Source organism: Magnolia sinica, chromosome 19, assembly GCF_029962835.1.
Source record: "Magnolia sinica isolate HGM2019 chromosome 19, MsV1, whole genome shotgun sequence".
Classification (NCBI taxonomy): domain Eukaryota; kingdom Viridiplantae; phylum Streptophyta; class Magnoliopsida; order Magnoliales; family Magnoliaceae; genus Magnolia; species Magnolia sinica.
This window is the reverse complement of record NC_080591.1, coordinates 12,786,731-12,809,150: the sequence shown is the minus strand read 5'-3', so window position 1 is coordinate 12,809,150 and position 22,420 is coordinate 12,786,731. Positions and strand designations below refer to the sequence as shown.

General features: G+C 41.8%; 1 protein-coding gene across 3 annotated transcripts; it reads left to right on the top strand.

The window, feature by feature from the left end:
• Positions 1–1,232: 1,232 nt before the first annotated feature.
• LOC131234364 (uncharacterized) lies at positions 1,233–21,789 on the top strand. 3 transcript variants are annotated; one of them, XM_058231186.1, is made up of 7 exons: positions 1,233–1,390; positions 15,595–15,776; positions 16,267–16,438; positions 16,526–16,593; positions 17,747–17,872; positions 18,332–18,420; positions 21,538–21,789. In XM_058231186.1, exons 1-7 carry the CDS (start codon positions 1,314–1,316, stop codon positions 21,679–21,681), a joined length of 858 nt encoding a protein of 285 aa, XP_058087169.1. In that variant the 5' UTR covers positions 1,233–1,313; the 3' UTR covers positions 21,682–21,789. The 3 variants fall into 3 exon arrangements, with proteins under 3 accessions (XP_058087169.1, XP_058087167.1, XP_058087168.1); XM_058231184.1 differs by having other exon boundaries at positions 16,526–16,731; XM_058231185.1 differs by lacking the exon at positions 17,747–17,872 and having other exon boundaries at positions 16,526–16,731.
• Positions 21,790–22,420: the final 631 nt, after the last annotated feature.

The following is a 22,420-nucleotide window of genomic DNA, read 5'->3' as shown; positions in this document are numbered from 1 at the left end:
ATTCGTAGGGCCCCCATGACGTTTCTTTTACATCCAATTTGTTAATAAGGTCAAAAATATATGGATGAAGAGGAAAAAAAAATTCATATTGATCCAAAACTTCCGTTAGCCCAAAAAAGATTTCAATGGTAGACGTTAAATCCCATGCTGCTTTTTGCAGTGTGGTCCACTTGATATTTAGATCTATCTTATTTTTCATCTCAAGCCTTAAGACGTTCTCTCCAAATAGATGGACGGGTTAGATATAACACATACCTCATCATGGGACCCACATAACTTGCTGACGTCAATACACCTGCTACGTGGCTGGTCTGTGGTACACCAGCTAATAAGCTTCCCTCGCTACGCAACCTGTCGGTAGTTGATCGGGCGTCCGGTGTTACCCGGGGACGCGGGTCAGCTACTTGAGTAGCGAGACTTGCTCCTGAAGTAACCAAGTTATGTGGGCCCAAAATAATGTAACTGTTATATCCACACCGTTCATCCATTTGGAGATATCATTTTAGGGCATGATACAAAGAATGAGCCAGACCCAACGATGAAATACACCCCACCACAGAAAACAGTGGGTAGAGTGACACCCACCGTTGAAACCTTCTTAAGGTCCATCATGACGTTGATTTGAGATCCAACCTGTTCATAAGTTAAAACAGACATGAAAGAAGGGAAAACACGAATACCAGCTTGATCGAAAACTTCCGTGACACTTAGAAGTTTTTAACGATGGACGTCACTCCCCCAACTGTTTTCTATGGTGGGGTCTACTCAAGCTTTCGATCTGACTAATTCTTTGGAATATACCCTAAAATGATCTCTTCAAATGGATGAACGGTGTGGATACAAAACATACATCATGGTGGGGTCCACAGAACTCGCTGACGTCACTTCAGTAGCGAGTCTCGCTACTCAACCTGTCAGCATCTAATCCACGTATGTTGCCCGGTTAACACCTAATCCTCTTCATAAAAAAAACTATCTAATCCTACCGAAGTTCTCTAATCGATCAGTCGCAGCATGGGTGGTGGAAGTGCAGCGCTGAAGAGCTCGGAAGAAAACTCTTCTTCTTCTTCTATTTCACCTGAGCATGGCCCACCTGTATCATCATCATCCAACGGCCGCGATTTTATATGGCATGTCTTTAAAATCTCCTCTCTCCTTTTCCCTCTCTCAAATTACTGTCTTTTTTCCTGATATGATTTTGATTTGATGATACAAGTTTTGAATTTCTCAGGAATGAAATTGTTGGGGAAACTGGGGATGAATGTTTCGATTCCTTGCGATTGAGAAGGCGTCGCAGGATTTGTGAAGAAATCATGAAGAGCTACGATGATGACGATATCTCGCATGTCAGATTCGTAAATGTCCAGGAAATCAAGGAGGAGATCTTAAGGTAAAGGGTCTTGGATTTTTACGTCCTCAATTTTGATAGATTGCACCATTTTCTTGAATTTTGGTAATACTGGCGAAAGTAGGAAAGAAGGTGGGGGAAAAGGTTGGGTGTCGATATCGTTCTTCTTAAAGGTGGCAGTAGTAGCAGTCGAGTGGGTTCCACCGACTGGTGATAGGGCTAGCCCGTCGGGCTTTCGGGCCTGGCCCGCCTCGGGCGGGGCTTGGGCTGGAATATCAGTTTGAGGGCTGCGCTCGGGCTAAAATTCAGGTCCGTCTCTCAATACGGCCAGTTTGGAGTTTGGACCGTGTACAGTAAACAGCCTGTCAGCCCAGCTCGAGTCCGGCCCATTTGTACGCGACCCCAAAACCAGCAATGCCGATGGGACCCTGACTGTGGGGCCCACCTCGATATATGCATTGTATAACCACGCTGTCCATCCGTTTTGCGAGCTTATTTTAGGGGATGGTCCCAAAAATGAAGCGGATAAAAATCTCAGGTGGACCACACCACAGGAAACAGTGGTCAGTGCCCGTTAAAAACTTTTTTGGGGCCACAAAACTTTTGGATCAAGCTGATATTTGTGTTTTCCCTTCATCTACGTCTCTGTGAGTTGTGACCTTATCAACAGGTTGGATGGCAAATAAACATTTCGGTGGACCCTAGGAAGTTTTTAATGGTGAGTGTTCAATGACCACTGTTTCCTGTGGGCGTGGTCCACCTGAGATTTGTATTTGCTTCATTTTTTGAACCATGCCCTGGAATAAGCTGGCAAAATGGATGGACAGTGTGGATATACAATGCATGCATCAAAGTGGGCCCACAGTCAGGGTCCCACCCACCTCGTTGGTTATGGGGTCACGGCTAAGTCGCGTGCCGCCCATTAGGATTTTGCAAGGGCAAGTTTCTAATTTACACGATATGTAAAAATCCTCATTTACTCACGCCCTCCATTTCTATCTGCATGCTCCAACCGTCAGGCTTGGGCCCAGAATAAACATTTTGGCCACACTAAAAGCTGGACTATTTTGTCTCGTCTTGGGCCTCGGCTCGGGCCTATGTTGAACAATGTGGGCCGGGCTTGGATAGAGCTTGCCTGGCCGTAACCCGGCCAATTGACAGCCCCACCAGGAGATTGTTTGATTTGTTGGCATTGGATATGATGCTGGCCTTGCTGATATTTTCCTATTTTCCACTTGGCATAACCAATCCAATGGTCAGGATTGTGCAATCAGTGGGATTTTTCTACTGTGGACAGGTCGATGGTGGGGCCCACCCAATGAATAGTTGGGATTGTGGAACTATGAGCCCTTTTGGTTCAAATTTAGTGCAGCACACCATCTAGGATGGGGAGTTATTTATATATTGATTGAGTGTGATGGTCTATACGCATGCATGCAAAATTATGCAAGTGGCATTCATGTTATTCAAAATAAGCAGTCCAAATCCCAGGGGATCTACTATAGGTAGGTAATGCATGCAAAAGACTGAAATAGAAAAGGTCGTAGCTGAGAATTAACTACCAGATGAATAAAGTAGAAGATAAAGATAAAAAACAAAAAAACGCACCGAGTATCGACAGGTTCAATAGGTTCGAGAGGTACCTAGCAAGATGGAAATGCATATACTTATCTTTGGGTGGGCGCCTCACTTTGATAAAAGCAGTGCTTTTGAATCTGCCTCTATACGTCATGTCCCTGTTCAAATGTCCAGCATCGATATTGGCAACTCTAGAAAGATTAAGACGAGACTTCCTATGGCATGAGATGGAAGAGAAGAAGAAATTCCACCTGGTTGATTGGAAGGAGGTGTGTAAGCATGCCCAAGAAGGTGGAGCAGGGGTGAAAGATCTCAAAAGAATGAACCGTGCCCTCTTAGGTAAGCGGACCTGGAGGCTCAAGACTGAAAACGGGACCCTTAGGCATTTGCTAGTCAAGAGCAAGTACGGCCACTCAAAGGGAGGTTGGTGGACCAAGGACTCTTCAATCTATAGAGCATAATCTCTTCGGAGAGGTGTGTTATCCATTAAGAAGAAGGTTCTCAAAGGCATTGGAATTGCCATAGGAAACGGCGAAAACACTCGTTTCTAGGAAGACATCTGGGTGGGAAAAGTAGCTCTAAAAGAGGACTTCCTGAGTATCTTTCACCTTGCCCCGAATCAGTCCATTGCGGTAGCTGATTGCTATTCCGTTCTTAGGGATGAAGTGGTGTGGAGTCCTACGTGCAAAAGAAATCTCCAGGATTGGGACATTGAAGAATACGCGGCTTTCCTCAGTCGTGTTAAAAATTGCAAGCTGGACCAGCTCAGCAGAGACAGTTTAGTGTGGAGATTTGACAAATCCAGCATATTCTTGGTAAAGTCCTTATACAACTTTATTGGCAGCGAACCCCCTACTAAAGAATAGACATTGACAGATCATGTGTGGAAATACAAAGTTCCTCCAAAGATAGCGGCCTTCGGATGGCCGGTTGGCAAGAAGAAGGCTCTGACAGTCAACAATCTGAGAAAAGGGGGAATAATAATTACAAACGTGTGTCTTTGTTGTATGGCTGACGAAGAATCGGTAGATCACCTTTTTATACGTTGCCCTCTCATTAACCAGATTTGGCTAGGAATTTTAACTCCCTTCAAAATGTTTTGGTCCTCCCCAGATTCAACAGGCCGGCTGCTCAAGGCCTGACATGGTGCTAGATTAGGCAAGCAAAGGACTACAATATGGAGAATGGCCCTCCTGGCTGCTTGGTGGTCTATGTGGCAAGAAAGGAATGGGAGGTGCTTCAGTAGTGTCTCCAACACGATGGAGTCCATAGTCCATAGAGTGAAGCAGTTAATAGTCGAGTGGGCTTCTAATGTTGAAAACCTAAACGGCTGTAATATACACTTTTTAGGAGTGTAGTTGTTTTGCTATCTCAGTGGGTCGACTCTCTCTTTGTTCGCTTTTTGGTTTCTAATAAAGTAATCGTTACCTTTCAAAAAAAAAAAAAAAACTCAACAACCCTCTGGCAGTATGCTAGAGTTCTCCTCAACTCCCTTATCCAGAAACAATCAGCAGCAACTTGTATTCATTATCATGAACAAGATTGTCTATAAGAATGGCCTGCAGCCTTGTATATAGAGTAAGGATTACAAGGTTTCCTTACTTGATCTGATCTCTAGAAAGGAAACAAAATCCTAATGAGACAACTTCCTAACAAAGTAATAACAAAAAAGGGAACTTCTATAATTGTAAAACATTTTTTTTCTAGAGATAAGTGTAAAACACTTTTTAAAGGGAAATACAGAAAGAAGTCTTGTGTGCTTAACTGGGACCCCATCTGGGCCTCTTCTTGTGCACAAGTGTGGAGCTTGCACGTTTTAGATGGTGGGCAATTGCATCAATACCCCTTGGCTTGGAAGAACTTGGCTCCATCGAGTTGATTGTAATGTATTCCTCGTAAAGCTTTGGGTTATGTGTTTAAATCATTAGCTGAAATCCACGTGCTATTTATCTCGGTGGACTCTCCATTTACTAAAAAAATCTAATACTTGCCTTGACAAGTTGAAACTATTTAGTTATCCAACACATTTTCAATAACTTCCTCGAACTCGTGCTGCTTCAGGCACTGTGCTCTCATCTTTGTAATGTCCAAGGTAATTTGTAATGTCTTCCACGTTGAAAATAGGGCTGATCTTCACTTTGTGTTGAATCTCAATTACATATGCATTATCACTAAACACTTTAAGGACCTACTTTTTTTGGGGTGGAGCTTGGTATAAATTCTCACTGGAAACCTCTCAGGCTTGAGCCGCATCATGATTTCATCCACTTCTTGAAATTATGCAAAGCATCATTGACCATCTGCATGCCCCCTCTAATTTCTGTTACCGAGGGTTATAAGTTGCTTGACTTCCTCATGTATTTCTTTGACATGTTGTGCAAAAGCCCCGCTGTCTTGGCTCAATCTAATCATAATAGGAAGTGGAACTAAATTGATAGTTTGTCAAGGTCTAATTCAAGTCACAATCTTGAAAGGAGAGAGCCCCGTAGTGCGGTTCACGAACCTCTTCTTGTTCACACGTCGAGCATGCAAGTTTTGGATGGTGTGTGATTGCTCAATAGGAAGATAATCAAATTGATTGAATGATTCTAAATTCTGTTTAATGGACCTTGTTTATTAAATTGTGACCATTGCGTCTTTTTTTTTTCATCATAGCCTTAACTTCTTTTTTTTTTTAAGTGACAGAGAATATATTAAAAACAGAGAGGAAATACAGGGAGGGAGGGAATTCCCACTGAGTTAGCGAAAATAAGAACCTCCAACAGAAAACAGGTTACAATCCTTAATATTAAGAAAATTATGGGCCCAGTCTACTACGTATTGCTGCACTCTCTGAAGAGAGAAATCCAGAGAATTTGATATATTGTTGAAACATCGCCCATTTCTTTCTTCCCAAACTGACCACCAAACCGCCATCAAACAGATCTTCCAAATCTTATTCCTTTGGGTTCCCAGATTGGAGCCTAACGAAGCTTTGAAGAAGTCTTCCAGTGAATAGGGAGTGCACCAGGACAAATTGAAGAGCCTGAGAACTGCGAACCAGATTTGGGAGAAGAATGAGCAGTGGACGAATAGATGGTTCACAGATTCTTCAGATGACATACAGCAGAGACATATGTTGGGTATTATCATACCCCTTTTCTTCAGGTCATCCACTGTCAGCTCTTTCTTTTTAGCAACTAGCCAACCGAACACAAATATCTTAGAGGGGACTTTTAGCTTCCAAATTTTGCATAACATGACCTGATTTTTTACCGTTGAATCTGTTGTAATAGAATCGTATAGGGATTTGACTGAGAACGGAGCGGACTGATCATGCTTCCAAACTAAGGAATCTTCACGAGATTGATCAGGCTTACAGCTGGCCAGGCGACTCTGAAGGGACACGAATTCCTCAATTTCCCAATCATTTAGATTTCTTCTGCAATTGATGCTCTAGGACTGGACTTCCCCTATATTTGAGATAACGTCAGCCACTAGAATAGAGCGGTTTTGGGCCAACCTATACAGATTAGAAAATTCATCCTTAAGGAGGGATTCTCCCACCCATTGATCTTCCCACAAATGAGATCTCCTTTTCCGACCACTATACTAGTCCCAGCTAGGACATGACGCTTTGAGGACAGAATACCTCTCCACACAGCAGATGCTCTATGCGTCGAGGAATCTTTTGTCCACCATCCTCCCGCTGAAGAACCATACTTACATTTGATGATTCTATTCCACAAACTAGCTCGATCTGAACCCAATCTCCACGTCCATTTATCTAGCAGGGCCCTGTTCATGATTTTCAGATTTCTGATCCCAGTACCTCCTTGATGTTGCTGGTCGCAGACTTCCTCCCATTTTACTAGATGAAATTTCCTGTCCTCCTGACCGTGCCATAAGAAATCTCTTCTGGATTTTTCAAGGGAGGATAAGATTACAATCGGGCATTTAAATAAAGACATGAAGTAGATGGGGAGGTTAGATAAAGCTGACTTGATAAGAGTAAGACGACCGCCTAGGGAGAGGTATCGACACTTCCATCTGGCTAGATAGAAGTCAAATATTTTGATGACTTTGTCCCAAAGGTGTAAAGGGGGGTTACCGATGCAAAGGGGAAGGCCTACAAACGTAGTGGGGAGGTTACCTATCGAACAGTGAAGAGTCTCAGCGTGACTATGAGTTTCTTCAGCCGTCAGATTGACACCAAACATCTTGGATTTAGCTAAATTGATTTTAAGACCCGACACAGCTTGAAAGCAACGAATGATGGTTCTCAAGCTGCTAACATTTCCTTCTTCTGCCTGACAAAAGATTAGTGTATTGTCTGCGAACTGAATATGAGAAATTGGCATGTCCATACCTTTCACCTTGAAGCCCCTGAACAGATTTTTTTTCCTGGCCCTTTTAGCATTTTTGAAAGCGCCTCGCCTATGATTAGGAATAGGAAGGGGGAAAGAGAGTCTCCCTGCCGCAGACCTTTGGATCCACTGAAGAAGCCTTTTGGAGAGCCATTTAAAAGAATGGAGGAGGCTGAACTGATGCATTCCACCATCCATCCTATCCATTTGTCACCAAAACCCATACGGCCCATCATATAGGAAAGAAAACTCTAATCAACGTGGTCATAAGCTTTTTCAATGTCGATTTTACAAATGAGACCCTTTGAACCTGATTTGTGACAGGAATCTAAGCACTCAAGGGCGATGAGAGCACTGTCGGTGATTTGCCTGCCAGGGATAAAAGCATTTTGATTATCTGAGATAACTTTACCAATAACTGCTTTGAGGCGGATTGCAAGAACTTTAGCCAATATCTTGTATGGGCTACCAAGCAGACTGATGGATCTGAAGTCGGACATCGAATCAACTCCTGACCATTTAGGAATTAAGGCGATGAAGGAAGCACCAAGGTTTTTGGATAAACGCCCTCTATCGTGGAATGCAGAAATGAAATCCCATAATATCTCCCTTGAGGATTTCCCAGAAAGAATTTTTTTTTTTTTAAAAAAAAAACCTGATTGGGAACCCATCTGGACCAGGAGCCTTGTCTCCTTGCATTGAGTTAAGCACACCTTTAACTTCATCATACGAGAAATCTGCTTCTAAGGATATGGCTTCCTCGTCTGAAATTTGGTCGAATTTTAGATTATCAAGCCTGGGCCTGTTCCAATCTTCTTTTTCGTACAGCTTGCTGAAGTAACGAATTGAAGCTTCTGCAATTTTATCTTTGTCCTCTGTGTGTGCCCCATCAACGATTAAGCTAGAGATTTTATTCTGTTTGGCATGGGCCGACGCTATAGCATGAGAATACCTTGTGTTCTTATCACCTTCTTTTAGCCATTTGCATCTCAATTTCTGTCTCCAAAATATTTCTTCCTCGAGAATCCTTTTCGAATACTTATGATATAGCTGAAATCTTCTAACCCTCTGCTCTTGAGACAATAGGTTGGATTCAGCAGATAGATCAAGTGCTTGAATTTCTGCAAGGATGTTTCTGGTCTCCGATTCCCTTTGGTGAAGCTCGACTGATTTCCATTCCTTGATCTTGGATTTAAGGAGTCTCAGCTTTTTGCAGATTCTGAAGCCTGCAAAACCTTCGACTTTTAATTCTGACCACCAATCTTGAACTAGCTGCTTGAAGCCCTCAATCCGCAACCACGACATATCAAATCTGAATGGTTTAGGGCCCCAATTTTCGATGTCGACAGAAAGGATCAGGTCATGTTATGCAATGGTTATGCCTTACCTTAACTAATTGAGGTTGGCTACATGAATCCTTTTATGCCTTTCCTCTCTACCAAGGGCAATAGCTTTAATTAGACCATAGGTCTTCAAGCCATAACCTCCACCCACATCCTCTTGGGCCTTCCCCCTGCCCTTTTAGGGCCTTTGACTTGTACCAACTCGCTACTTCTAACCGTGACCGCATAGATTGGGATTTCTTAAACTACACGCTGTTTAGACTAGGTTGTGGCCAAAAGTGTAGAAGTTGGACAAGGTGTTGTGTCCAATTTCCTTCGTATTCCATTCTTATCAATAGGCCGCCAAAGGTTATTTTAAGTATTCGAGAGGGTTGAGACAGGGAGACCCGTTATCCCCTTGTTTGTGGTCATAGGCAAAGCTCTCAGTGTAATGCTCCGCAGAGGCGCGGAGTTTAGACTATTCCAAGGGTTCAAGGTAGCTAGCAATGGGCCACAGATTACCCATCTACAATATGTAGATATTACTATTTTACGAGGCAGAGGTGAATGTTGTTGATAATCCCCATAAGTTGACTGTTTGCTTTGAGGCAGTCTCAGGTTTGAAGGTTAACGTTGTAAAATCAGAGTTTCTTGGCATACACCTAAGGAAGGCAGATCTAGAGACTTTTGCTGGCATTTTTATTTTTATTTTTTGGTTGTAAAACTGGGGCTTTTCCTTCCACCTATCTTGGGCTGCCGCTTTGCATAGGGAAACCAGCTATCCATCTGTGGGACAGGGTGATAGAGAGGATTGAACGTAAGTTGTCTTGCTGGAAGTGTTGATATGTCTCTAAGAGGCTGCTTAACTCTCATTAAATTGGTTTTCTCTAATATGCCAATTTACTTTCTATCTCTATTTCATTGCCCAAAGTCGGTCCTCTTGAGACTTGAAAGGTTGAGATGGAATTTTCTTTGGAACGACTCAAATGAGGGGAAGAAGTTTCATCTTCTCAATTGGAATGATATGTGCAGGCCGATCAAGGAAGGTGGGTCAGGAATTAAGCCGTTAGGGGACATGAACTTCGCGTTGTTGGGGAAATGGGTTTGGAGGTTCGAAGTAGAGAAAGGGAAACTATGGAAAAATGTGGTGGCTACTAACTATGATACGCAAGAGTGTGGTTGGTTCATGAAAACCTCCTTGTTGTATCGAGCCTCTGCCATATGAAAAGCAGTCATGGCCACTGACCACATTGTTCGTAGAGGCATATTTTACGCCCTAGGAAGGAAAGGGTCTTCGCATCCGCTTTTGGGTGGACATGTGGTGTAGCGAGCGTCCGTTGTAAGAACTATTTCCGAGACTGCCCCGGTTGTGATGCGGACATCAATGGTACACCCTTTAGAGTGTATCAGCAGAGGAGGCATCGCCAACAGAATGTTGGAGCGGAGGAGTTGATGTGGATAGACGTTGGGTCCATCGGACTCATTTTCTGACACGCTACGAGTGAATGAGCGGCATGACCACACCCTGATCATAAATCCATGGGTCAGATTTCACACCCTATCATACGGGTGTTTTAGTTGTAGGCATTTTTGTTCTTTTTCTTGTTTCAGGAGTTTTATTGCACTTTCTTTAATTTTCGTCTTTTTTTGTTATTTTTCTTATTTTCAGGGGCTTTAGTGCACTTTTACTTTTTTCATAGCTTATATATGCGTTGTGAGAACCCTATTTTCATTATTATTGAATGAATAAAAATTCGTATTTTTCTTCCTCTTTATTCAAGATATTAGGGTTTCAAGATTAGCCCTTGGGTGTTGAGGATTCCACCTCGATTTCAGGTTTCCTTCTTTCTAGATTTTCGAGGTGCAGGAAAAGGTAAGAATCATCCTCCTCATTTTCTTTTGACGACTTTCTTCATCTCGAACCCTTCATTTTTCACCCATTTCGTTCCTCTCTGGATACCCCCTTTCTAGTTTGAACGGAAAAGAGGGATGGTTAGTCAGTAGTATTAGATCCAAACTTGACCGTGGACTGACTTATGCTAGATGTAGGATATCTTCATATCCCTAGGTCCTCCCTTTTTACTGTTTACGCGATTTTATACTAAGGGGCATGATCCTGAAGGAATGACCTCATTTTTGTTTTGAAATTTACCCAATCTCTTTGATAGGAAACGGTTAGTTGATTCATGTATTTACTTGAACATTCTTTAACCTGATTATACATGTATTTAGGGTTAGGTCATCACATGTCCCTGCATCAGCTTGGCTCTCGATCAGTTCATCAAAGTGGCGGATTGTTTCTCTATTATTGGGGACTCAAATAGTTTAGGCACCTCCTTGCTGCACAGATTTGTTGGACACGAAAATAGATGACTTTGCTAGCCTTCTGGAGATTCTCAAGAATGCCATCGTGCACATTCATTAGGAACACTCTATTCTTGGGGCCAGAAATGCTTCTAGGAAATTTTCTATTAAGTTTATATTTGGTTTGATTTTAGTCTCAAGCTAGCGCCTTCCCTTTCATCCGTTTCACCATTGGTACAATGGTGCTCCCCCTCAGGTGGCGGTTTTTGTGTGGCTAGTGTGTCGAAAGCGAATCCTCACTATTGATAATTTGCAACAGAGGGTTATGATCCTTCCTAATATTTGCTTGATGCGTATGGATGATGAAGAGTCGATTGACCACCTATTTATCCATTGCTCCTTCACCGGCAAGGTTTGGAGTCATTTCGTCTCCTTATTCCAGGTGGATTGGGTGATGTCAGTGTCAGTGGAAGACCTCCTGGCATGGGGGAAGTGTAGGTAAGTTCGGTAAAGTGATTTGGCAACTACTTATAATGGCGATATTTTGGGTAATATGGGGGGAGAGAAATAGGAGACGTTTTTAAATGTCTGGGTGAGGGCTGAGGAGGTTATAAGAAAAGTCTCCTTTTTTGTAGAATGTTGAGCTCCTTCCATTTAAGATTCCTTGGCCATTTTTCCAGGTCATTGTAGCTGTATTCTTTGCTCGTCTGTTTTTGCAAGCCTTTTTAATAAAATCACTGTTATCTCTCTCTCTCTCAAAACAAAACAAAAAAAAAAATTTGAAAATGTTGTTCCTTAACTGCCCACCATTTTATTTTTTGTTTGACGGTACATTAGATGCATATCAATCAGCCAGTTTGAACATCAGTTCAGTGTAATTTTTGGTTTTTAACCTATCTGAATTGCGTCCCTAATGCAAATAGAATCAAATAAATTTAAACTAATTGCAAAGTGAAATTTGCGTACTCTAACACATGCATAGATAGAAAGGAGAAGAAAGACTTTCTAAAAGTAAAAAAGAAACAACTAAGAAAGCTCAAACAAAAGAGGAAATTGCAACAAATAAGAGACTCCATCCCCATGTGCTTAAGTGGGGTTCCATCTTGCCTCTTCTAGTCCAAATGTGTCCACTTGCACATGTGGGATGGGGTGTGATTGCATCAATTCCCTTCGGGTTCAAAAGAACTTGGCTTTGTTGTTTATGGCAGTTTACTCTAGAGCTCAGAGTTGATGTGCTTGAAACCATCTGCCAAAATCCATGTGCTGTTTCATTTCAGCCGGCCTCTCACTTGACCAGGGATTTCCGATACCCTCTTTGACATGATCAAAATTATCTAATCATTCAACACATCTTGAATAACTTACTTGAATTGGCTGGTACTTCGGGTATCTGGATAGCTCCTTGTTCTTTTGTGCTATCATCTTTGTGATGTCTGAGACAAACTGGAAGTTCTTCAACACTGAAAATACAGCTGATCTTCATTTCAAGAGGAAGCTCAATCAGGTATGCATTATCACCTAGCTGTTTAATAATATGACAAGGACCCGCCTTTAGAGACTATAGTTTGCTATAGTTTCTTGTGGGAAACCTACCATGTTTGAATCACACCATGACCTCATCCCCTTGAAACTTTACAAAGCCTCGTTGAATATCTGCATGCCCCATGTAAATTTCATTACAAAGCATTTTCTTCCATCTTTATGAAGTGTAGATTGTCATAGGTTCATGCAGTAAACCTCTCAATTTTGAGATGAACCACGACCTCTTCCACTTCTTGAATTGTGCAAAGTGTGCAAAATATTTGCACGCCCATTGTAATTTCCATTACTAAGTTATCTTCAATATTGGCATGCCCAACATGCATAGATAGATCAAGGTGTTTCAAAACGGTAACGGTGGCTGTAACAGCCACCACTGTTACCATTATGATACGGGCCATAATGCCCGTATCGGCCATTACAGCCCTTTTTTTATTTTCTGAAAAAACTGGTACTGGACCATTACAGGGCCATTACAGTCCGTTACAGGGCCTCTCTGTAAATAGTGAATCCAAAAAGGTTTTTCTATGTATTTGAGACAACCCAATGGGGTTGAATATATAGATATTACACTCATCTATAACAGGAAAGGAAAGATATTACAATCATCTATACAAGGTAAGAAGATATACAAGGTAGTATGTGAGCTGTCTAACATCCCCCTCAAACTAATGCTGGTCATCGACAAGTAATAGTTTGCCAATAAGAAAAGAGTGACATGCAGATGTGAGGGACTTGGTGAGAATGTCAGCAATCTGATCATGGGATACCACATGTGGGAGAGAAATGAGCCCAGACTGAAATTTCTCGCGGATAAAATGACAGTCAACTTCTATATGCTTCGTCCGTTCATGAAAAACCGGGTTAGAGGCAATCTGAATTGCACTGAGATTATCGACATGGAGTGGAGTAGGATTCTGTAGACGAATGCCCAAGTCTGAAAGAAGTCCACGTAACCAGACGAGCTCACTACACGCAGCTGACATCGCCCGATACTCGGCTTCTGTACTCGATTTGGAAACAGTGGCCTGCTTCTTACACTTCCAAGAGATGAGAGAAGTGCCAAGAAAAACACAGTAGCCAGTGGTAGATCTTCGTGTGAGAGCGCATCCAGCCAAATCAGCATCCGAATAAGCACGAAGTTCCAGAGTTGCCGTGGAGGAGAAGAACAGAGATCGATCTAGAGTTCCACGAAGGTACCGTAGGATGCGCAACACTGCCGTCATATGAAGAGTCCGAGGGGCAGAAACAAACTGACTGACGACTTGGATAGTGAGTAAGATTAACGAGATCCTGTTCCAGGCGGTATAACCGGGCCGCATTACTCTGTTGATAAATCGTCTGGAGATGTTCCCACATTGCCTTAGCAGTGCGATGAGGTGTAAGACCAACAGCAATGGACCGATCGACGGAATCAAAAATCCAGGTAATAATCCTTCCATTGTTCATTTCCCAATCAGCTAATTTGTCGGCATCTGTGGAAGTGGGGAGAGGAACGGATCCATCAATTAGTCCCCACAAACCACGACCCTTGAGAAAGTTCTGAAAATGGATGGCCCACAGAGAGTAGTTGGTACCATCAAAACTACAACGTGGGGCCTCTGTACGTGATGAGTTCTTGTCCATTGATCTGAAGTAATGTAAAGCAGACAAGAAGTTGCAGCAGAAGAAGGTCGTAGAAGTACCGTACAGCAGGAGATACCCAAGGAATTGCAGTTTCTGGATCTGGCAAAGGAACTCTGGATCTGGAAAAGCAATCAGCAACCTTGATCGGGATCTGGAAAAGCAACTCTGGAACTGGATCTGGAGTATGAAAAACAAGCAGGTGCGTCGAATCTGGAGCAGGGGCGTCAGATCTTGATCTGGAACAGGAAAACCGAGCAGGGACGTTGGATCTGGAGCAGGTGCGCTAGATCTGGAGCAGGGGCGCAGGATCTGGAGCAGGCTGGAGCCGGAAAACCATGCAGGGGCAGCAGGGGGTGGATCGGATCTGGATCTGGAGCAGGCTGGAGCAGCAGGGAGGCCGGACGCAGCAAGGGGCAGGGAGCAGGGAGGCCAGATCTTGCAGCAGGGGTGACCGGATGCAGCAGGGACGCTGGACGCGAAGTGGTAGTTTGGAGGAGGCCGGATCGCGGGTGGGTAAAGCTAAATGTTGATGGGTCTTCCCTGCATAACCCAGGTTCGTCAGGCGGCGGAGCAGGGACGCAGCAGGGAGTGGCCGGATTTGGATCAGTATGGCTCTGATACCATGTAAATAGTGAATCCAAAAAGGTTTTTCTATGTATTTGAGACAACCCAATGGGGTTGAATATATAGATATTACACTCATCTATAACAGGAAAGGAAAGATATTACAATCATCTATACAAGGTAAGAAGATATACAAGGTAGTATGTGAGCTGTCTAACACCTATCGCTGTTTTTTAGTTACACGGCCGTTTCGACCCCGTAACGCGTAACGTTATCGTTATCATTACATTACAGCCATTATGTAACTGATTTTGAATACCTTGAGATAGATAGAAAGAAGAAAAGAGGCTAGGAGCAAAGCTCAACAGTCCTCTAGTGTTAGAGATCACACAGACCCTCTCCACTTCTCTATCATAGGAAAAACCTCTCAACAATTTTTATTGATGGAAAAAAAAAAAAAAGGGTCTCACAAAATTCTCCACATGTTTGCCCATAATACCTTCTTTATAAGTCCTCATTGAATATTGCTATTCCTAATCGACTACAAATGGACTTTCTAGAGGTAAATATGAACAACTAAGAAAGCTTAAAGCGAGAAGGAAACTGCAACAAATAAGAGATCTATCCACGTGTGGTTAAGTGGGGTCCTATCTGGGCCTCTTCCTGTGCATACTCATGGGTATATGCACATGAGAGATGGGTGTGTTTGCCTCAATCCACAATTCGGACAGCTTAATTTTGACTAAATGCATGCCATTCATACTAATTCTGAGTACACAAATACGTTAGTTCTTTATATCGAAATTTATTTCGGCAAGGAAATTGTGCCACTTTTGGTTAGATCCTTATATTTATGAACAAAACAAAAATCTTTATATTTCTAGGTTCTTTTCATCTATATCGGTTTCTACTTAAGAGTTAATATTTCGGCTTTCTATATAAGCGGCAAATAATGAAATTGCTGCAGGTATAAGCCAGGATCTTTTCTTGAAGAGGCAGGTGGCTTGCAAAGGAGTGACTATGACATTCCAAAAACTACAACACTTCTATTGATTGGCCCAAGAGGTTCTGGAAAGAGTAGTCTTGTGAACAAAATCTCGAGGTTCTTGGAACATGATGAGTTTGCTTCTGAACGCGCTCAAGTATCGTGTAAGTGTTTCAGTGTTAAATCTGAAATGCAAATATTACTGTGAAGATGTGAATGATTTTAGTGTCATTGTATGCAACTGTAGTGATGTAACAGAATGACTGGCTTCTTCAATGCGCATAGTGAGCACTGAGAGTCTGTCTGAAATTATCTCCTTCCATTAGAAGATGGTTGGCATGATATAGAAAGGATTTCAAAATGTGAATTCTCAAATGCCCATTTTGAAATATGGGTTAAAATTCAAGCCAACCATTATTGGATTGTGGCAAACTGTATGTTTTTATGTGGGTATTTGCAAATACCCTATTATTTACATGGGAATTTGCAAAACCCCAATAATTTTTCATAATTGAGGAAAGCATGTTCTATATGCATGCATCATTTCTTTTCTTTCTTTTTTTCTTTTTTACTTTCTGAAGTTAAAAATGCATCCATTCTCTTGGTTGCAACTTCACTCAAAGAAATATATTGAGTTGGTTTATCCTGGTGCAGATAATCTATCGGGGGATGGCACCCACTTTCTTCATGAATATATGATCCCAAAAGGTTCGACTTCCTTCAGTGTGTTTGACACTCGCAGTTTATCAGAAGATTCCTCCGAGAACTTCAAATTACTCAGGAACTGGATGACAAAAGGTGTTCAGCATGGACGGATGGTTATGAGGTTATGTTCACACATTTAAGAGCTGGTTGGATTTTGAGGTTAAGAATTTTTCACCTTTCTGTCACTGATGTCAAATTTTCAAAACAGAAATTCAGATAGTCCAACTGTAAAGACCATCATGAAAAACAAAGCACGACACACGCTCCACTCTTCTAGTAAGAAGAGGATGGTCAATTTCGTTATATTCGTTGTCGATGGAGTTTCTGTTCTAAAAGCCATGACTGATGAAGATAGCACGCAGTACACCAAGACTGTTTCTAAAGCCTTCAATTACCCATATTTGTCGTTTAAAGGTTTAAGCTCTTGGATATCCTTAATGTCTCTTCCACATTTATTTATGCCGTTTTACAAATATGATTTTACTACGATAGTTTTCTGTCTCCTCATATTGATGTCATCTATCTTTCTTTCTTTTTCTTTTCTCATTGATTGAGGAATGATCATTGACAACATGTTGAATGTGAACTTCATACGCAACCCAGCTGATGTGCCCTCTTGTCATGTATGCAGGATATCTGATCCGTGAATAAGTGGGCTGTCCCTTGAAGATTACCTTGGACAAAAATCAGGCTGGTCCAAGTGGGCCACTGTGTACAATAACAAATGGACGATTAAATCAAACCTGCCAACATTCCGATTCAGAATACATGGCTTGCCTGATTAGACTGGCCCATTTTTGCACCAGGTGATCTTCTTGGGGTCCACCGTATGCACGAATCAGATATCCTCAGCTGCCTATATTTGACATGTAGAGAGAGAAGCTTTTTGATATCCTTCTTGGATTTCTTACATTGATGGATTGACATCTCCTTTCAGCTAATGTTCAAAAAAAAAAAAAAGACATCTACTTTCAGCTTTTTCTGTTGCTTTCTTCGTTTGTTCTCTGCGTAGCGACACCATCTCTTTTCTTTGTTTAATTTGTACATATTTTGGATTATGCATTTCGATGTGCATCATTACTGGCTGTTCCAAACATGCAGTGTTTAACTTCTAATACAATGTAGGTGTTGGTGCTGAAAATATTCTTTTCTTTCAGGGTAACTTTATCTTTTAATTTCTTTGGACAATATACATGTTGTTTTTAGATCTTAACCATGTAGTGTTTTTGTGTGTGGTGGGGGTGGAGATGTGCTTGTATGGGGTTTTCTTCTAGAACATTTCTGTGGTGTCATTTTCCATGCATATCATCTTCACCATAGCCTTGTCCCAGCTATTTCGACTTGGCTTTACAAATGCTGTTTAGATAAGAATTCCCATGTGTCATTTTTTTTTTATACATATCACTTTCTTGTATTTACATGGTTGTAGATGACAAGCCTGTTGTTGTGATCACTCATGGTGATGAACTTGCACCTGCTGACCGTGTTCTTGTCCGGATCCATTTGGGAGAACTACTTGGAATTTCGCCAGTAACACAAATATTTGACATCCCAGGTGACATCCCTCTGAAACCATCTAGACTTTCACAACGATCGATTTAATACCATGGAATCAATATCTGAGACAACATTGACACATGTGTGTGTGTGTGTGTGTGTGTGTGTGTGTGTATATATATATATATATATATATATATGCTTTTTAGTCCCCAGACGAATGAGTAGGAGCAGTCTGGAAATAAAAATCTGATTCCCTGTGTAGGCCTTGAAGTCCTTGTTTAGGCCATGTTTGGAAACCCTTGTAAAATATACAGTATGCTCTCACATGGCCACTCTGGTAAAACAGTGTCGTTTCTTTCTTCAGCAAAACATTATTATTTTGCATGATCTTCTGCAGTTTTGTGGGGAAATCACACAGATGCCAGTGTCTTCCCAAGATGGCTATATGAGGAGCGCATTGCAGAGCCTGTTTATTTGGAAAGCCTATTGATGTTTCTTTTTATATGCACTGCAGACAACAACGACGTTCCCACCGATACGGCTATTGTCAAAATGTTACGTCATTCCCTTGAGCATGCTGATAGAAATCTTCCTTTGAAGAAGGTTAGTCTAATGAATGTCAGATGTGTTAGCTTGCACTTGTCACCTATTAAGAAGTTTGAAAAGTATGCCTAGGCTTTCTGAAACAAGAAATGTGAGTAGGATTCCAAACCCTACATGTGGTGGTGTGTATGAGATCCAGGGAATTCATCAGATGGGCCACGTCTGCATTTTCTGACACTAAAACATAGGTCAGGGTAGTCATTGGGTGCACCGTATGTCTATGAAAGGGAAAGATTGATCAACAGTTCATGTTTGATGTAAAAATGTAGCCCACCTCATAGCTGGACCAACCCATGGCACATACAAAGCGAGAGACACTTGATGAACATTCTGGATCTCTCACAGGTGCAACATTGGCAGTGGGGAGAATGCCTAAGCTTTTTAAGACATGTTAATTTTAGTTTATTGAGCTATTAGTATTTTTCTTCAGTTATTCTGCTACTGCTTTGTGTGTGTGTGTGCGCGCTTGCTCATGTGTGTGTGCCTGTGAAACAATGTTCGAATGATGAGAAATATGCCCCATTCGAAAGCCTATTGAGTTAGCTTTTGAATGAACCCGATATTATGCAATTACGATATCATTTGGGTGAGTTACTGCTGATTCAAGCAAAGCATGTATGGTTTTGACAGGATTCAATGATATTTTAGTGATTTTTATTGTTCAAGTAAATAGACAGTATTAAATTATTTCTTTTGCTTTGAATAAAATTATATAAACATGTAAAGACTCTTTATGAAACAATTGTGGATGATTTGATTTGAGTAAATCTACTCTAGCATTGGTTGCTTCTACTTCTAGCATATATTGTTCTAATTCCAGCATTGGCAATTTAGTTGTGTCCACATCCACTCTTTCTAGTTGTATAGAGCAGAAGGCTGCTGGAAATTCCATTTCACTGACCATTTCTTTTTGAAGGGTAGATAAGTTTTGTTAAGAAGAAGCACTAAAAAGTATTGCAAGAGGGAATCAAGCCCCCCTATTACAAGATTATGCATCCCTATGTCTTTCCTAGCTAAGTCATCAGCAGCAACGTTGGGCCTCTCTATTAACATGAATCGGGGATGGTTCATTTCAATTCTCTATTTCTTTGATCCATATACTGAGGTGCCACAGGTAGTCATTTAAAGAGTCAGCCCATCCAATTGCATTCACAGAGTCGCATTGAACAATTGAAGTGGGGAATTTTTGACAAACCAACTCTTTCAACCCAAGCCAAAGAATGTGCACCTCATCCTTATTAGCATCAACCGTGCCAATGAATGCTGCATAAGCCCCATGCACCTCGCCCAAACTGTTCCAAATAAGTCCCACTATATGACCTGGAGCTGAGTTACCCTTGACCTGTTGTCAAAGTTGAGCTTCCACATATCACTTGGGTGGGAGTTCCCATACATACCAGGGCTTCAAAGAAACACTCCTACCCTTGACAGTATCAGTCCATCCTCTATAGAGGCCCAAAGAGTGGGCTCCTTTCAACTCTTTGCAAGGAAAAGCCAAAATATGGTTTTATTTTTCACCAACTCAACCACTGAGCAATGGTCCACATTTTATTTCGGAAGGCTCTATTATTTCCTCTCCTTCCAAACCAACCACCAAACCATTGGCAGGGCCAATTGCCACAACCTTACCTTTCTCACCAAACCATTTTCTCTTCACCCATGCCACCACTGGACCCCAAAGCCTCTGGGAAGCTTTACAGTGCATAGAAGTAGCAAATGAGTAGACAGAGTCCATCTTGGACCCTAGGCTAGAGGTAATAATTCACCTCCAAACTTCCAATCTGACACAAAATATTTCACTGAGCATTTTTTCAAACGTGGAAGATTGAATAGTTCTGGAGCTTTAATTGGTAAGACTTCCAATTTAACCAATTATAGTTCTAGTTCATTTCAACCTTTTGGTAAGAGTTCCAAGTTGACCAATTATAGTTGTAGTTCATTTCAACCTTATTGGAGGTACAATTCCGCACCGGGTTCTAAAAAAAAAAAAAAAAAATCCCTAACGTCCACCTACTATCCCTACTGATGCCCCCCTACTATCCCTACTGATGCCAACAATACCAGCTGGACCCGTTTGCCATGAGAGCAGCCATCAAAGTTAATCTTTGACGTCCCACCTGTGTGAGGTTTCCAATTAATTGCTAGAGCTCCTCCCATCATACACAACTTTCAGACTTTCTCCCAAAATCCACTGAATTAAACATTGCGTATTCATTACAAATAAGGAATTAGTTAAGATTGCTGACCAAGAAGTTTCCCAAAATGACCGCTTTTGATATCTTGGCCAATTAAAGTAACAACATATTCATAGGATGTGTAGCTGAAATGAGGATGTGGAGATGGATGAGTGACAAGGATAGACTTGGAAATGAATGCATTTGAGGGAAACTTATGGGTAGCACCAATAGGCAATAAGATGAGGAAACTAGGCTTAGATAGTATGGTCATGTCTAATGGAGACCAAGAACTATGCCTGTTAGGACTTAGTGACTTGGTACAGCTCTAAAAGGGCAAGGAGAAGGCCCAAAAGGATGTGGATCAAGGTAGTAAGAAAAGACTTCATGACCAGTGGTCTAACTGAAGTTATGGCCCTTGATAGAGTGGAATGGTGGAGCAGGATTTGTGTAGCCGACCCCAATTAAATGGGATAAAGCTTAGATGATGATGATGATGATGAAATTCATTACAAACGACAGCCCAAGAAATGACTCTACACTGGATGCAATTGAAGATCTCATTCCGTTCCTCCTTACCATGGACCCTTGTCATGAAACTTCCCATGCTATTTTCTCAAACCACTACTCTTTGCTTCATATGAGTTTTTAATTGGATCAGGCTCACGTTTTGTAAGTTTTTATTTGGGACCCAGCTCAGGCCTAGGAAAGTTGCCCTTCTGGGGCTCAGGCCCAAGACGTGTATTATTGTTAGGTTTCAGTCTGACCCTGACTCGTCCCATATGACACCTCTAACCACTGCTCTTTGTTTCATTTGAATCAGCTGGGCCTGTTAGTCCAATCAGGATTAGCGTACAGGCTACATGAGTTTTCTTTTTTCCTTTTTCATGAATGCATGTGTTTGGATGATATGGTGCTAACGAAGAACTGGAACTGTACTCAGGACTCACCAGTGACAATGATTGTGACTATCGCACTCATCGTTGTGATAGTGGTTTTGCTCCTTCTCAAACTCACCAATAAAGGAGTCGCAGGACGCCAGTCACATATCCACAGAGACTGGGCCAAGATCCGTCACATTTGGTAGATGGAGACGCACATCTTTGGGTAAGTACTAGTTACTTGTGCATCCGCCTACTTTTTGAATAAATCTTATTAGTGTTACTTGCATAGCTGAAGATCTTTTATATTTTGTTTATACAAGTGTAACAAGCATACTCCAATTTCCTATATTGTAGTTCGACTTTTCCACTGAGGTATTGGCATACATGATTATCTGCTGGCGCTGTAAACGTGGGACCTGATCCCAACTGATTATTCATTCGACCCAGATCTGGGTATGAGTTGGACCAGGTCTGTGGGTCATGGGACCAACCTGACTCATTGATTCTCTAGGGGTGCAACTGGGTCTGATCTAGGCAAATCAGAGATGCAGATATGACCCTGGTCCAACACAATTTGATATTGGGTTGTCCCAGGACCCAGAGGAACCTGAATCTGGCACTGGGATGCCCCTATTGTCTGCATAGTTCTAAAACTCGGTCATTTGACTCGAAACTTGGCCGAGTCAACTCAACTGTGTCAGATTTCAAGCCGAGTCACCATGAAACTCGATTGGAAGCATGACTCAGTGTCGACTCAACACGACTTGAAGTGAGTCACTCGCTTGGAAGGAATTTTTTATTTAAAAACCAGAGATCTCAGTAAAGGTAGCAACATCTTTTTTAACCAACCAAGCACTGTGGATTTGATTGTTTTTCCATTACAACTTGCTGCATGTGGGCCCACCGTGGTGTGTATGGTTTTTCAGCTTGTCCAGCAGCATC

Excerpts from the sequence above, each read along its gene's own strand:
- LOC131234364 (XM_058231184.1), top strand. The coding sequence starts at position 1,314 with ATGAAGAGCTACGATGATGACGATATCTCGCATGTCAGATTCGTAAAT. Across the intron at positions 15,777-16,266 it reads TGAACGCGCTCAAGTATCGT|ATAATCTATCGGGGGATGGC; the intron begins GTAAGTGTTTCA and ends ATCCTGGTGCAG. Across the intron at positions 18,421-21,537 it reads GAAATCTTCCTTTGAAGAAG|GACTCACCAGTGACAATGAT; the intron begins GTTAGTCTAATG and ends AACTGTACTCAG.